At 39.5% G+C, this 16,225-nt stretch overlaps 1 protein-coding gene across 1 annotated transcript in view; it reads left to right on the top strand.

The window, feature by feature from the left end:
• The window catches only part of GRHL2 (grainyhead like transcription factor 2), a 130,426-nt gene that overhangs the window by 26,085 nt on the left and 88,116 nt on the right, over positions 1–16,225 (top strand). Inside the window, 2 exon segments of the mRNA XM_037503160.2 lie at positions 6,850–7,045; positions 14,516–14,583. Of these exon segments, the coding sequence (XP_037359057.2) occupies positions 6,850–7,045; positions 14,516–14,583 (264 nt within the window).

The raw sequence follows: 16,225 nt of genomic DNA, 5'->3' as shown, positions 1-16,225 counted from the left end.
TAAAAGTTGTCATAATATTCTCTTTTTTCAAAATGTGTGCTTACTTTTTCTTTTCCAATATTTGATTATTCTCGCCAGTTTGTTAGGTTTCTTTGTCATTTCAAAGAACCAACTTTTGCTTAAATTGCCCTTTCTGCTGTATTTATTTCATTTTTTCCCTTAGGTTTTTATCTTTAATATATCTTTTTTCTCCCCTTTGGGTTCATTCTGTATTTCTATTAAATTGTATGTTTAGTTCTTTAACTTTTGGCTTTTATTTCTAATATAAGCATTTAATGCTATAGAATTTACTTCTAAGTACTGATGTATCTCTGTCCTCCAACATATAAGATATATTTTACCTTAGGAGCTATTTTATTATTCAGTTTAAATTAAATTAAATTAAATTAATTGAAACAAATTCCTTTAAGAGAAATTCTTTGATACATCAATACTTGCAAGAGTATTTTCTAATTTCTAAATGTATGGTGTTTAAAACACCATCTTTTCATTATTGATTTAAAGTTTATGGGCCTCCACGGTGGCTCAGTGGTTGAGCGCTGGGTTGCGAAGTTGCCCGCGGCCTCTGGGGTGCCGGTTCAATCCCCGGCTGCTCCCCGGCCACCGGAGGAGGGTCCCGCATGGCGCGCAGACCTCTCCTGCCTCCCGCTGCTCCCCTCAGCAGTGTACTTCGGTCCTTCTGCCTGCTCTGTTCCCCGCTCTGGCTCTGGTGAATTCTCTCACCCTTCCGTGCTTCTGACTGTACCCAGTGCTTGCATAAATAAATAAACAAACAAATAAATCTCTAAAAAAAAACCAAAAACAAAAAAGCAGTTTAAAAAAAAATAAATAAAGTTTATATTGTCAGAGAACTTAGTCTGTATCACAATAGTTCTTTGAAATAGTTGATCTTTCTTTTTTTTTTTTTAAGTTGCTTTGTTTTTTTGTTTTTAATAGAGGCATGTTTTATTTATTTATTTATTTGTTTTGTTTATACAAGCACTGGGTACAGTCAGAAGCGTGGGAGGGTGAGAGAATTCACCAGAGCCAGAGCGGGGAGCAGAGCAGGCAGAAGGACCGAAGTGGGACCCTCCTCTGGTGGCCGCGGAGCAACCGGGGATCGAACCAGCGCTGCAGAGGCTGCGGGCAGCTTCGCAACCCAGCGCTCAACCGCTGCGCCACCGGGGAGGCCCCTAGTTGATCTTTCTTAATGGCTTGATACATGGTTAGTTTTCTTAAAACTGTACCACAGAATAACTGAACATGGCCAATGCTTTAAAAAGAATACTTTTTAAAAATTCAGTTTGAAAGTACCTTTTAAAGGTAAAGTTTACTTATTTTCATGTATTGCAATTGCTAATATATAGTCTAATTTTTCTCATGTTATGCCATCATTTTTATTTTTGCTTCATTAATCAATATGCCTTTTTTGACAATTTTCTCTAATGATTTTCTAGGATATTGGTTCTCAAAATTTTTGTTCTCAAAATGCCTCTACCATCTTAAATTATTGAGAAATAATATTTTTTAATAGTAATTTCTGAAATATTTTTGCAGGATGTGTATATATTTTAATAAAATAAATTTCAACTCTTGTTCTAACATGGAAAGTATCTGTTATCTCTTGTGATTTGCCTTTAGCAAGAACTAACAGTAGGAATATTACTGGAAGTGGCCAGCAGTAAAATGACTAACATCATTGGCATTTAAATTGTCACATTAACCCTGACTAGGATAATTGTTTCTTTAGTTTCCACTTGAAAGAATCTTATTCTGGAATTTGGGGATATAAGATTTCAAAAAGAAAGAAAGAAAAGAATAATTGTCATTTCTTGAAACTTTTCTCTTTAGGTTAGGATATATCAGAAAGCTTATGATATATCCATGAATGAAACAAAGAAATGAAACAAAGCTCTTATGGAGGAGATATTCTCATGGGGTGGACAGTGAATAATCAACATAATAAATAAGTAAGCTACAGTGTATGTTAGAAAATGGTGATGCTAAGAAAGGAAGAGTAGAGAGTTGGTTAAGGGAGACAGAAAGTTCTAGAAGGGTTGGAAGTTTTGGGGTGCCTAGAGGGTAGTTGTATTAGTATAGGGTGGACAGGCCAGATTCATTGTGTTGAGACTTGGGTAAAAATTTAGAGGAAATGAGAGGTGGTCATGGATATTTAGGGGAAGAACATTTTGAGATGGAACAGCTGGAACCTAGGTCCTAAAGTTGAGACATGGCAACTAGTGTAGTAGGATTAAATTGAGTGACAAGGAGAATGTTAGAGAGAAGGTCACAGAAGGAAGGGAGGTGAGATCCTGCAGGGTCTCAGGTCCTCTTGTAAGGACCTGACTTCTGTCCTAAGGGAAATGGGAAGTCACTACAGGATTGAGCGCAGGAGTGACGTGCTTTATGTTTTAATGGGACTTCTTTAGATGCTTTTTATTGGAAATAGACCCAAGGGAAGAAAGGAGAATGGTAAAAGTGAGGAACTTATTAAAATACTGTATTAGTTGTCTATTGCTGTTACACATTATTTCAAAATTTAATGATCAATGGAAGCCATATAAACCAACAATGGAGAACCGAGGACTAGGAATGATCAGAGTTTGAGGAATACCAGGTGAGGAGAGTTCAGGAAAAATACAAATCAGGAAAGAATGATTGGCTTCAGAGAAGAAACATCTTCATCCATTGTCTTGGAAGCCAGGCAAGGACAGAATTTATAGAAGTAAGAATTGGACACGAAAAATCTAAAGAGATTAAGAACTGAAACAGTCTATTAGATTTGGAGCAGAGGTAATTAGTAGAATCAATTCTAATGAGAAGTAATACTTCTTTTTTTTTTTTAAACATTTATTTATTTTTATAACAAGAATTGGGGTACAGGTCAGAGATGCACAGGGAGGGTGAGAGGATTCACCAGAGACAGTGTGGGGAATAGAACAGGCAGACAGACCGAAGCACACTGCTGAGGGGAGCAGCAGGTGAGACAGAAGAGATCTGTCCCACCATGTGGGTTTCTCCCTGGCCGGCCGGGAATCGAACTTGTGCTGCAGTGGCTGTGGATTTCTTCATAGGTTTCATCTTAACCCCTGCGCCACCAGGGAGGTCCGAGAAGTAATACTTCTAAGTACTATTTATGGAAGATCTTAATGTGCCAGTAATGTCATATATAAATATTCAAGTTATTCCAAATGGAAGCTATTAGGAGGAAAGTATTAATCTAAATTCATTAGTTGACTAAGATTAAAGCTAATTCACTTCCCAAACCATCCTCTCTATAGATTACCAAAACCCTTGTCCTTGTACAAGTAATGAAAGAAATGGATCATGAGAAATGGATTGAGTTATAATTTGTGGGCCTCCCCGGTGGCGCAGCGGTTGAGCTCTGGGTTGCAAAGCTGCCTGCAGCCTCTGCAGCGCCAGTTCGATCCCCAGCTGCTCCCCGGCCACCAGAGGAGGGTCCCGCATGGCGCGCAGACCTCTCCTGCCGCCCGCTGCTCCCCTCCGCAGTGTACTTCGGTCCCTCTGCCTGCTCTGCTCCCCGCTCTGGCTCTGGTGAATTCTCTCACCCTCCCGTGCTTCTGACTGTACACAGTGCATGTATAAGTAAATAAATCTATAAAAAAAAAAAAAGAAAGTTATAATTTGTGAATAAAGTTATAATTTGTCCTCAGTTGTATTTTTGTTTGTTTGTGTGGTGTGTGTGTGTGGTTCCAAGTGATATGGAATTATGCTAGATCTGCTTATGATTGCTATACATTTTTAGGAGGTAAAGATGCTTTGTGCATTCCTCCATTAGACTCTGATTAATGCTCAGGGAATGAATGGTGATAGGTTGTCTCCAGCAGAGTGATCTGGAGTTTTTCTTGACTAGTTGGTTATGATTAATTGTGTGGTTGCTCCACCTTTTACACTGATTCAATTGATGACTCATCACTCAACTTTCCGCCAACATCCATAAAATGAAGTTAGTGGAGTAAAGAAAACATATGAGAGGGGGAAAGTTCTGTGTGTGATCTAACACAGCCTTAGAATGCTCAGGTGCTCATTTAAACTTTTATCTGAAGGAGGACCAGGGACTAGAATTGCTATTTACACTTCAAGGCTAACCAGAATGTAACATACCTAAAGCTATGCAAAGGATATTTTAAAAATTGGCCAGAGTAGAATTAGAATGGCCATTTCAAAAGAATGGCGATGAAACTCTACTTCAGAAAGTGTTCAAACGTTGGTAAAAGTTGTTCTATGAAACTTTCCTTCCTTACAAGTCTACATTTTTGCTCAGTGTACCAGAGAGATTATTCTGTTTTTATTAAATCAAGCTTTGTTCAGCAGTGCTCGGTACTAGAGAGATTATAATCTGTGAAACAAAAATGAAGTCATTTCGCAGGTGGAAGGAAGAGCATTAAAGGCACGTCTGCCCATTAAAATATGGAAAGAAATAGCTGGTAGAACTGGGCTTTTCCAGAATATTTTTTTCCATTGATCAAGTAAGGATTCCTTGACCATTGCTGGGGCAGATGAAATCAGCAACTCAGGAGACTCAGCAGGAGGGAGTACGAACTTTAAGAAGGAAGACTCAAGGAAAAATCTCTCCAGGGAATCAGGATACTAAAGTGTAAATGGAGAGCTGGTTCTTATTCTTCAGCTTGGCACTTCCTGCTAAACCTTTGGACGTTAGCCAGGGTTGTAATTAACCTAACTCCTCCCCCAGCAGCATGTGCTTCTGCCAGGCATGAAAGAGAAAATGATTCTCATCTTTTTTTTTTTTTTTAAATTTATTTATTTTTATACAAGAACTGGGGTATAGGCCAGATACACAGGAGGATGAAAGGATTCACCAGAGACAGAGTGGGGAACAGAACAGGCAGACTGACGAAATACACTGCTGAGGGGAGCAGTGGGTGAGACAGGAGAGGTCTACTTCGCCATGTGGGATTTTCGCCGGTCTGCAGGGATCGAACCCGCGCTGCAGAGGCTGCAGACAGTTTCACAGTGCGGCGCTCAACTGCCTGCGCCACCAGGGAGACCCGATTCTCATCTTTTTTGATAGCAAAATTTTTGAGTGTTTCTCAATTGAAAAATTAACCTATCAGACTATACCAGATAACACATAAAACCCCAAATAACACTCACATATAGTTAGCAGGGACGATGTAATATACACAGCTTGTATACAATAGTTCCCAGGAAGGAGCTCTCACTGTTGTAGGGTGCCTGCTGCCTCTATGGCTGTTGCTGCGAAGCAGACACTGAAAGCTAGTTTTGCTTTCTGTCTTTTGTTGTAAATTGTCATAGAAATGAAAATCTTCTTCTTAGCTCTTCTGGTTAGCACAAACAGGTACTAATGTAGCTCTTTTGTAACATTAAGTGGCATACGTGAACTTTCAAAAAGCAGGGGATAACTTTCTGTTGCTTTACAAGTAAGCACTGTGTGATTTACAGAATTCTCTTCATTACTTTATTTGATTCTCACATTCACATTATAGGTAATTAAGTTGAGCATTGCTATCCTTTTAAGTTAGGAAGAAACTGAAACTCAGACCATTTTCTACACTGTTGGTGTCAAGCAAGGACTCACTCCCAGGACCTCTGCTATTCTGTGTCACCACACTGCCTAATGGTTATGTCTTCTACCCAGGTTTTTTCCCTTTACTTCCAGAAACTTGATTATATTTTGAGTCCAATTCAGTTGCAATGAAATTAATATTCTCTTTTCCCAGTCAGTTCCACCAAATCTCTGGCACAGCATTCAAATCAGGGGCCTGGAGACATACACCCTAAATGTGGATTTCCCTCCTTATCTCCAAGTGTATCTTACCAATGTTAGTGTCATTTTCTGACCTTACTCTAATTCCTGATACCATGCCAGCACATAAAGAATCCTCAACAGCATCTCTCTTGAGCATTCACACCAGTTCTCTATCACAAAGTAAGTTGAGAAAACATCTGCCATTGAAAGGGCTTTAGGAAAAAGTGACCTTCTTTACAACTGAATTTATTTACAACATAAATAAATAAATCTTTAAAAAATAAAAAATAAAAAAAAATTAAAAAGTAGCTTATATTGCTTTTTAAATTTTTTTATTTTTTATTTTTTAAAGATTTATTTATTTATGTATACAAGAACTGGGGTGCAGGCCAGAGGTGTGTGTGGGGGGGTGAGAGGATTCACCAGAGACAGAGTGGAGAACAAAAATGGCAGACTGACCGAAACACACTGCTGAGGGGAGCAGCGGGTGAGACAGGAGAGGTCTGCTGTGCCATGTGGGTAGCTCCCTGGCCAGGGACTGAACTCTTGCTGCAGTGGCTGCAGACAGCTTCATAGGTTGCATCTTAATCCCTTGCACCACCAGGGAGGCCCTATATTGCTTTTTTAAAATTAAGAGTCTTTGATTGGTCTATAATTTGCTGGCAATTTCAAATGTATATTAAACTAGGTAAAAGAGTTTTTAATAATCATTAACATATTGATTACATTTAATTTATTGTACATATTTATAATTAGAACTCAGAGAATTAAATGAACCCATCTTCCTTGCAGGGTTTCATACTAATTCCCATTAATGAAGAATAATCAAATAGATTTGACTCCTAGAACGATTAGATACAGAAAACCAAGTAAAGGGGGCCTGCTTTACTTGGGCCTGCTTTACTGCTATACCACATCTACTGCTTTTTAAAGACCATTATTACTTCTCTAGAAAATGAAGAAAACAAGCCAGTGGTTTTCCAAATGCACTGTGGCAGTTACTTTAGTTTTAATCTTCTATTCTTCTCTATTCTGGGGACGCACAAATTCCTTGTATTTTTCTTGGGAAGAGGCCTATTTCTCAGAGGGCGAACCTCACATTTCTCTGGCTTTCACAGTAACAAACGCCTGGTGGCCTTAGTGCCCATGCCCAGCGACCCTCCATTCAACACCAGAAGAGCCTACACCAGCGAGGATGAAGCCTGGAAGTCGTATTTGGAGAATCCCCTCACGGCTGCCACCAAGGCGATGATGAGCATTAATGGTGACGAGGACAGTGCTGCTGCCCTGGGCCTGCTTTACGACTACTACAAGGTAGGTTCCTCCCCAACAGGCTTCCCTCCTCGCCTGGCCTTGGGGCCTCCTTCACGGCGGGCAGAGGGAGAAAAGGAATAGCTTTGCTTTGCAGTTCAGCCTCCTCCTGTTATCCTTCCTCCCTGTGAAGTATAACTTCACCCACCCAGGGCAAGCCTGCACTTTGGGAAAATATATTTCTTGTGTCCTCTGTTCACATACGTATTACCTACGTAAGGTTTCTGTTTCATATCAGATTGCAAACAGGCCCTTGCTGCCATTTTCACTTTATGATTTGCTTATTGGGGACTGAAGACGATAGTGCTGTGTGACTATACCAGTCATTGCTCAGTGGTTGAACACTTAGGTAGCTTTTAGAGTTTTCACTTACAAGAAATACTCAGGGTTTCCAAATGCTTCAGACTTCAGTTTTATAAGGTGTGCTTTTGTGGACGAATTTAGCAGCAATTTTAAAACCAAATTTATAATCCTTTTTGACTAAGAAGCTCATTTGAAAAATGGAAGGATGAATTCTAAATGTTTTGGAGTGAAATATTTCAAAATATTTGATTTAGGATGGTCCAGAGGCACAGAACTTGTCAGATTAAAGTGCTTTGAGTAGTAAGCTATTTCTTCTTCTTTTTAATGATTTATTTTCATTTATTTTTGCATACAAAACTGGGGTGTAGGCCAGAGGTGTGCGGGATGAGAGGATTCACCAGAGACAGAGTGGGGAGCAGAACAGGCAGATCTACTGAAATACACTGCTGAGGGGAGCAGAGGGTGAGACAGGGGAGGTCTGCTGCGCCATGTGTGTTAGCTCCCTGGCCAGGGATCGAACTTATGCTGCAGTGGCTGGTGATGGCTTGTTGGCACTGAGACTTAATCCCTGAGCCACCAGAGAGGTCCTAGTAAGCCATTTCTTGAGGGTTCAGCTTTATTAGACTTTTGTGTTCGTATGTAATATTCAGAAATGGGCTTATCTTGGGAAAGAAATCACAAAAGAATTTTATGATTTAAAAAAATTATAAAAACTTCAGTTTTATCAGCCTTTAAAATCTAGTAATATATCAGACATCAAAGTGACCCTGATACAGTCACTTGAATCATTATAACTTTTTATGACTTTAATAACTATATTAAACTAATAGTCTATAATTATAATTAAGAAAATATTAATATATATTTTGAAAACATTGTTTTTAATTTTTAGATTATATTCCATTGCTGTGAAATAGACATAAATTCAGATATTTGTGTAGATAGCAACTCTTTTGTATTAATGAAAAGGAGAAGCCTGCTCTGGAATAAAAAAATTAATGATTTATAAAAGTAATGCATTTTATTTACCATAAATTTGAGGATAATTGTTAGTAAATATGGCACCTAGATTACTGTTCCTTTTGTGCATTTTTTTTTTAAGATTTATTTATTTATTTATACAAGCACTGGGTACAGTCAGAAGCGCAGGAGGGCGAGAGAATTCACCAGAGGCAGAGGGGAGAGCAGAGCAGGCAGAAGGACCGAAGTACACTGCTGAGGGGAGCAGCGGGCAGCAGGAGGGGTCTGCGCGCCATGTGGGACCCTCCTCCAATGGCCGGGGAGCAGCCCGGGATCGAACAGGTGCTGCAGAGGCTGCGGGCAGCTTCGCAACCCAGAGCTCAACTGCTGCGCCACCGGGGAGGCCCCCTTTTGTGCATTTTTAATGTTTAAAGGCAAGTTGATAGATATGTTGCATTCTGTAAATTACAAGATGAGAAGTTGGGAGTTTACATAAAACTCAAAGTGTAGCAAAGTTTATAACTCTTTGTTGTATAAATATTTTCCGTGATTAATTTATTCAATTTGGACTAAAAATATATAATATGTTTTAAAGACTTGACTTATAAATTACATGACTCCTTTTATTTTGCACAGCTTTCCTATATATTGCTTAAAACATTTTAGTGTTTGTGGGTAGAATTAGTCTTATTTCCAAAACTGTGTCCAACTAATCATTTTCAGGCCTTAATCCTCTGGATGTTCATATCTTATTTATGCTGCTGTTAAAGAGATAAAAATAGTTAAATCAGGGCCTCCCTGGTGGTGCAGGGATTAAGTTTCAGCACTATCATGCTATCACCAGCCACTGCAGCATGAGTTTGATATGAGTTCGATCCCCAACCAGGGAGCTACCCCACATAGCGCAGCAGACCTCTCTCATCTCGCCCGCTGCTCTCCTCAGCAGGGTATTTCAGTAAATCCACATGTTCTGCTCCCTCTGTCTCTGGTGAAACCTCTCACCACCCCCACCCCCACACTCCTGGCCTATACTCCAGTTCTTGCATGCATAAATAAATAAAATAAATCTTTTTTTTTTTTAAAGTTAAAGCAACTTTGAGGTAAATCAACTTTTTTAAAGTTAAATCAACTTTACCTTTTTGAGGTAAAATAAAATAATAATAAAAAAAGGAGATCCCATTTTTTTTTTTTTTTAAGGATAAACTTTGGAAAGTCAAATTATTTAACAGTTGTTGCCATATTACCACTTCAATTCTATGGATGTTTTATACCTCTTTAGAAGTGTGGGTTGATTCTTTTTGTAAAACACAACATTTTCCTCACTCCCAAGTGTCTGGGACTCTGTGCAGAGAGAGGTGTGTGTGTGACACAGAGCAGGCACTCCCCAAGTGGCCACCACTGCCCTTCGCTTAGCAAAGTCATGGCCAAGTAGAATGCTTTATATGTTTCCTAGTCTTTCACCTAGATTTTAAAACTGTCACCACAGGGTCATTGCAGTGAAGACTGTCAGATTTTATATTTTAAAGTTCAGGCAACTAAGTAGGAATTACTCACAGTCACAGGACAATTCTGTACATTTCCTAATGTCCATTTCATTATACCATCTGTTTTAATCTACCCAGACTGCAATAACAGAATAGTGCAGACTGGGAGGCTTGACTAACAACTTTATTTTCTCATAGTTCTGGAGACTGAAGTACAAAATCAGGATGCTTGTAGGGTTAGTTTCTTGTGAGATCTCTGGTTTGCAGATAGAAAACCCTCTCACTGTGTTCTCAGATAGCCTTTGTTCTGCGTGTTCTCCTAGTGTCTCTCCCCTTCTTGCAAGGACATTACTTCTCTTGGATTAGGGACCCACTCTTATGACATCATTTAGTCCAACTATTTCCTTAAAGGCCTATCTTTAAAAACAATCACTTTGGGGGTTAACTTTGGTGGTGGTTAACACAATTTCATTCATAAAACTATCTACCATTTAAAATGTCTTTATAAATCCATTTAAAATGGGTCATTTTAAAAATAAATATTTAAAGCCAATTAGATGGTATTTATTAAAAAATTACTGAACTGCTAGAATCTCTAATAATTTAGGGGCCATAACTCACTTTTCTATCCAATTCAAACACCAGTGGCAGCTCCTATGTCAAATATGACCTTTTGGTGAATTTCTGGTATAGCAGGAAGCCACAACAGAGTCCATTAATTAGTTACTTTAAAAGTTTTTTGACTTACTTGACATTACTTTATTTCTCTCCTGATGGAGCTGGCAGCTTGCAATAATCTGATTCAGCTCTGGTGAAATATACTTCTCTGGCCGGTCAGTTCCATTCAATTTTTTGACTTGATACTACTAGAAACTGGTTTGTTGGTTGTTTGTCTTTGCATCCATCCATGCATCCATCTATTCATCCATCCATAAGTATTTAGTAATATCTATTACCTTTCAGCAATGTTTATAGGTAATGGATTAGATCAACAAAGGCAGGTGGGACTCAGTTTAAGACTTCAGAGAGGTCACAGTTCATTGGATACACAGTCCTATAAGCCTGGTGGTAAGTCCTGTGTAAGGGCTGTGCAAAGAGTGTGACATCTTCCCAGAGACAGTGGAACTTTCCAGGGAAGCACTACTTACTCTACCCAGAAACAGAGGAAGGTTTGTCAGAGATAGACAAAAAGTGAGAATTTCAGGCAAAAGGAACAGGAGATGAGAAAATATAAGGAATCAAACTCCAAGTTATACTCAGTGGAATTCAAGTAGTCAATCTTGCTGAACCATATGGTAAGTGATCTGGATGGGCAGGCAAGATTGGTCCAGAAGTCAGTGGCTACCACTGGAAGAGTCCAGGCTGGTATAAGTTATAGTGATGGGGGTTCCTTGAGTCAGAATATGTTATAAGATCCCTCCTAAGTCAACCAGTATAAGAAATATTTAACAGAGACAAAGGATATTCCAGAAATCATTAAATATTTGTTTAAGTAAAAGTTGACAAGTGATTGTGTGCTTGTGTGCATTGGTGCTGGTGCTGGTGGTGGTGGGGGGTAAGACGTCTAAGGTGATTCCTGGATTAACTAAGATGGGGTTTACAGAGAAAAATCTGGGGAAAAATATAATTATATTGAGTTTGATGTGCTTATAGGATCTGGGTAGGGATGTTTACTAGGTAATAATTTGGGTCTGGACTCAAGAAAGGGACCTATGTTCAGAGTTCTCCATTTTTCTGAGGACATTCTTTGAGAAGACAAACATAGACATGTTTCATAGAGGCCCAGACAGAAGCAAACACAAAGGTTAGTACCCACCTTTGTTGCCACTACAGACTGAGTCGTCTGCTTAGAACTGGCATTGGTGCATGTTGGCAGCAGTGTCATCACTTCTAAGAGTCTCTGGAAGTTGCCAACATGTTTTAAATATTTAGAACCTTGATTTCTTCTATTTTTTTAGTCCTGATTTTTCTAGGACATTTTGATTGATTGATTCTTTCAATAAATATTTAGGGAGGACAGGCTACACTTCAGGCACTTGAAACATAGCCATAAACAAGGTGGACACTCATGAAGACTGTGATCTAATTTTGGATATGAACATTTAGGTAGGACTTGAAGTGTGCTTATGAGTTAGCCTGGAGAAGGCATGTATAGGAAAGTGGAGTGTGTTTCAGATAGAGAACTTTGTGTGATGACTGCTGTGAAAAAGAGCGTTGCTTGGTTAAAGATGGTGTGACTGTAGGCTTAGTAATGGTGGCCGCCCTAGTTGTGTCAGGAGACATTTTGGAGGCCATGTTCTAAGGGATGAGTTTTAAATAAGAACATAATGGGATCAGATTTGCATTGTAAAGATTATTCTGGATCTTCTCAAAGGATTCAGAATGAATATATAGGGACTAAGTGAAGAAGAGACCCTTTAGGAGGCTGATGAGTAATGCAGGCAAAAAAAAATGTCAGAGTTTGAGCTAGGAGGCAGGCATCCAGAGGGAAATGGGTGGATTTGAGCGACATCTGGGACTTTGTGCCTGCCTACTTGGAAGGAGAGGGTGAAGAATGATTGCTAGTCAAGGAGAATGTGGCTGTGCTATAGCATATGGTTTTTTGAAGGACCCATGCAGCTGTCCCTGGTTCAAGGTCCTTCCTTACTTAGCTTCTGCTCATGTCTGAAGCCACCGATCTGCCTCATTCACTCCTTGCACTGGCCATACCGTCTTTACCCTGTCACACCCTCAAACCTTTTTACAAGCTCTTCTTCTGAATGGTAAGTCTTCCCCATCCCCTTGACAAATTCCTATCTAGAGCTCAGCGGCTTTGGGGAGCTTCATCCCTAGCCTTCCAGACCACTCTAAACAGCCCATTTTACTTCATAGCACTGGGTTTTGATTTCTTTTTACAGCACCATTAGGAGCGATTGCATTTTGGAAGAAGAGCCAAGTTCTTTCTAGTGAGGTGGGCAGTATGACAAGACACATAATGCCTTAGCAGAAGAACTACAGAGAGAGGCTCAGTTCCTTAAATACCAACTTCCTCCTTACAGCTTTTCTTTATTGTCATAAATATACATAACATGAAAAGTACCATTTTAAAATGTACAGTTCAGTGGCATCAAATACATTCACATTGCTGTATAACCATTATCACTTACCCATCTCCAGAATTTTTCATCACCACACACAGAACAGAAACTCTGTACCTGGTAAACACTAACCCCCCATCTAACTTCTCATGACAACCATTCTCCACTCCATCTCTATGAATTTAACTATTCTAGGTACCTCATATTATTTCAGAGACACAATATTTGTCTTTTTGTGTCTGATTTAGTTCATTTAGTGTAATGTCTTCAAGATGTATCCATATTATAACATGTATCAGAATTTCATTTTTAAGACTACATAATATTCCACTGCATGTTTATCCACTCAACCATAGATGAAAATATGGCTTGTTTCCACCTTTTAGTTATTTAATGAATGCTGCTAGGAATATGGGGATGCTGAGTATTGAAATTTATATTTATCTGTCATCTTCAGTAGCTGATAGGAGTGACCTTTGCTTCATCTCATTTTGTGTAGCACTTAGCAACACCTGCCTGGCACATTGTAACCCTCAAAATTGACACAAAAAAAGGATTTAGAATTGATTTATTTTATTTTTATTTAATAAATACTTATAAAGTACCAGACACTCTAAGTGCTTTATTAAAAATTAATTCATTCAATTTTACTGAAACACCTTGGGTTCCACTAATACACATTTACATATGAGGAAATGACGCAGACCTGAGATTCAAACCCAGACATTCAGGTCAAGTTCTTAACTCTCACCTCCCTAGTCCAGCTTATTGGACTTGGATATATATTCAGGTGAGAGGAAACCACTAGAATGCAAGAGCAATCCAGAAGAGTGATACTTCTCATAAATGCTATTTTAAGTCAAAATAGTGCAGACTGCATTTTGGGTGCACAGGGGTTTAGCTAGAAGAAAGATCAAGAGATCTAGCAAACACACAACAAAACCCAATGAAGCAAAATCATCCAACCAAACATCCAACTCAAATGTCACCAACATAATGTTTGAGAGCTGAGGGAGAGCTCCGTAACCATGTGGATGAGGCAGGGTGATTAGGTGATGCTCAGAAGCATAGCTGGTGGGGTGTCCCTTCTGCCAAGTAGCACTTTTTTCATTAATCTTTTGGCATTGGGGTTGTGGAGACAATAATACAAGTGTATTATAAGAAGTATTATGGAAGTCAGACCATGGGTCATGTAATGAGGGCAGCTAATGGGTGGTCCAGATACTGCTCCCCAACCTTACCCACTTTGCTCCCCTCCCCACCTGCTCCTTAACAGGATGCTTGTTGTAACGCCAGGGTGTCTTCTGTCAGCTCAAGGGCACAGATGTCCAAATTCATTCTCCACTCACTCATTCCTTTCAATCTACTCCCAAGATGGCGGTAGCTGGGAAGATGCTCAGGCGCAGAGAGAACTTCCGACATCAGCAGTACACAGCTGGATCATGATCGTCGTGGTCCTGTGTTCATCATCACCCTTTGTGTTTGGTCCACTATCACTGTCACTCAGACCTCTCACCTTTAACCATCTCCTGGTCATAGCAAATTTGTTACCGTGCAAGTGTTTCATTTTATCTTTCTTGCTTATGCTGGTGTCTAGCTCTGATAGTTTTATCTGTGTGAGGCTAACTGATGATTGGTGATGTTTCCAGGTTCCTCGAGACAAGAGGCTGCTGTCTGTAAGCAAAGCAAGTGACAGTCAAGAAGACCAGGACAAAAGGTATGGTGTTCTGTACAGGAATATGTGTGGCTCCCCAAATGACTTTTTCTGTTTGTTCTTGAGAGGACAGGGGGTTAAGAAGTTTAGCTTGTATTTATCTTTTGGAGTCTGGACTATGACCAGATTTTTCAGGAGGGAATGAAATTGTTGTATTTTTGGTTGTGCATACAAAGGGTCATCATGAGCTCCTGATAGATTCCCTTTCTGAGGAGACTGAAAAATCCCAAGTTAGAGATGAAATGCTGGCCCAGTAACCTGGTGCCGGGGGAGGTGTTTCTGTGAGTCCTACGCCTGGATAACTGCAGGCCCTCTTGGGAGAGACACTCACATATCACTCTTGATGAGCAAGGTGAAAGAGGCCTCTCAACTGTAGAGGCGCTGATTGGCTTTAAATATTTTGGCAAAGTCATTAAGACTGTGCTTGTGCAAAACCCAGAGCAGCGGAAACTGGAGAATTTCTTTGGTGGCTAGTCGTTGTAGACCAACCCTCTACACCTCCCCTGCAGGACATTATCCACATGGATTAATAGTTATTCCTCCACAGAAGGGTCTAAGGTAAAATAGGTTTGGGAAACTCTGAGTTACAATTAAACGGGTGAAGGAATGCCAGGAGGCTGTGCTGTGTTCATGATGTGTGCAACCCACCCAGGGTGGTCTTGTTATAAAAACGTGTCTTTTTTTCATACCGATTTTATCATGGGCTCCTTTCTTTGAGGTACATCTATTAACATTCCATGCAATATTCTGAGCAATAGGGTTTAGGATATGCTGATATCAATGGGTGGTCTAGGTTTTGGCATCACACAAGTAACTGGATTCAGATTAAACATAATTTCTGAATTTTCATTGTCTTATATACAGATTCACTATTGATTTGGCCTTGAAAGCAGGTTGTTACTAAAGTCAGAATGTGTGTGTAGACTTGTAATTTTATTTCTTAAAGGATTATTTTCTAGGATGATTTCTATAGATCCATGAAGCATAGATATTTTTCTGTTGGCTGTGTTCATGGGGAGCCATTCTTTCCTCAAGCTTCACTTTGAAGTTTTATCTGAAAAATCAAAGCTGAATACCAACTGGCTTGAGAGTTAGGCCAGCTCAGAGACTAATAGGCTTCCTTTACAGAGAAGAGCTCAATTCTTGGAAGAATCAATTTTATTTGAAATCTTTCTTTCCCTGAGAGATGCCAGTAAGCCCCAGAGAACACGTGCCAGTTTTTAAAGAGCAGACATTGGGAACAGGGATTCCATGTATTTTCTCTCCTTGTCCTTTTGAGTAACCCATAAATAAGAGAGAGGGTACCCCAAGTTTTACTGGCCACTAAAACATTGCTGGTAAAATCATTTTGTTATCGACAATCTTTCATTAATGAGTTTTTCCTTGCTTCTGCTCTTTCCCAGAATTCATTAAAATAAATGGAAGTATTTCATCCCAGCCTGGCAAGAATTAATTTTCTAAATCCTCTGCTTTCTCTTTGTACCACCCAGGAGGTCTGAGATCTGAGAGATCTTGTTTAACATAAGCCCAGTTACACCACTTCTTTAAGCCCCGAAAGTAATTCAATGCTGAGGATATCAATGAACGCATAAAATTTCTCAATTTAGTGAAACTATTTTAATGATAAACTCTCATTATCTCATTT

The sequence above is a fragment of the Talpa occidentalis genome, unplaced genomic scaffold (assembly GCF_014898055.3).
Source record: "Talpa occidentalis isolate TD23 unplaced genomic scaffold, MPIMG_talOcc4v2.1, whole genome shotgun sequence".
NCBI lineage: Eukaryota > Metazoa > Chordata > Mammalia > Eulipotyphla > Talpidae > Talpa > Talpa occidentalis.
Note: the sequence above shows the minus strand (reverse complement) of the source record. Positions and strands in the feature narration are given on the sequence as shown.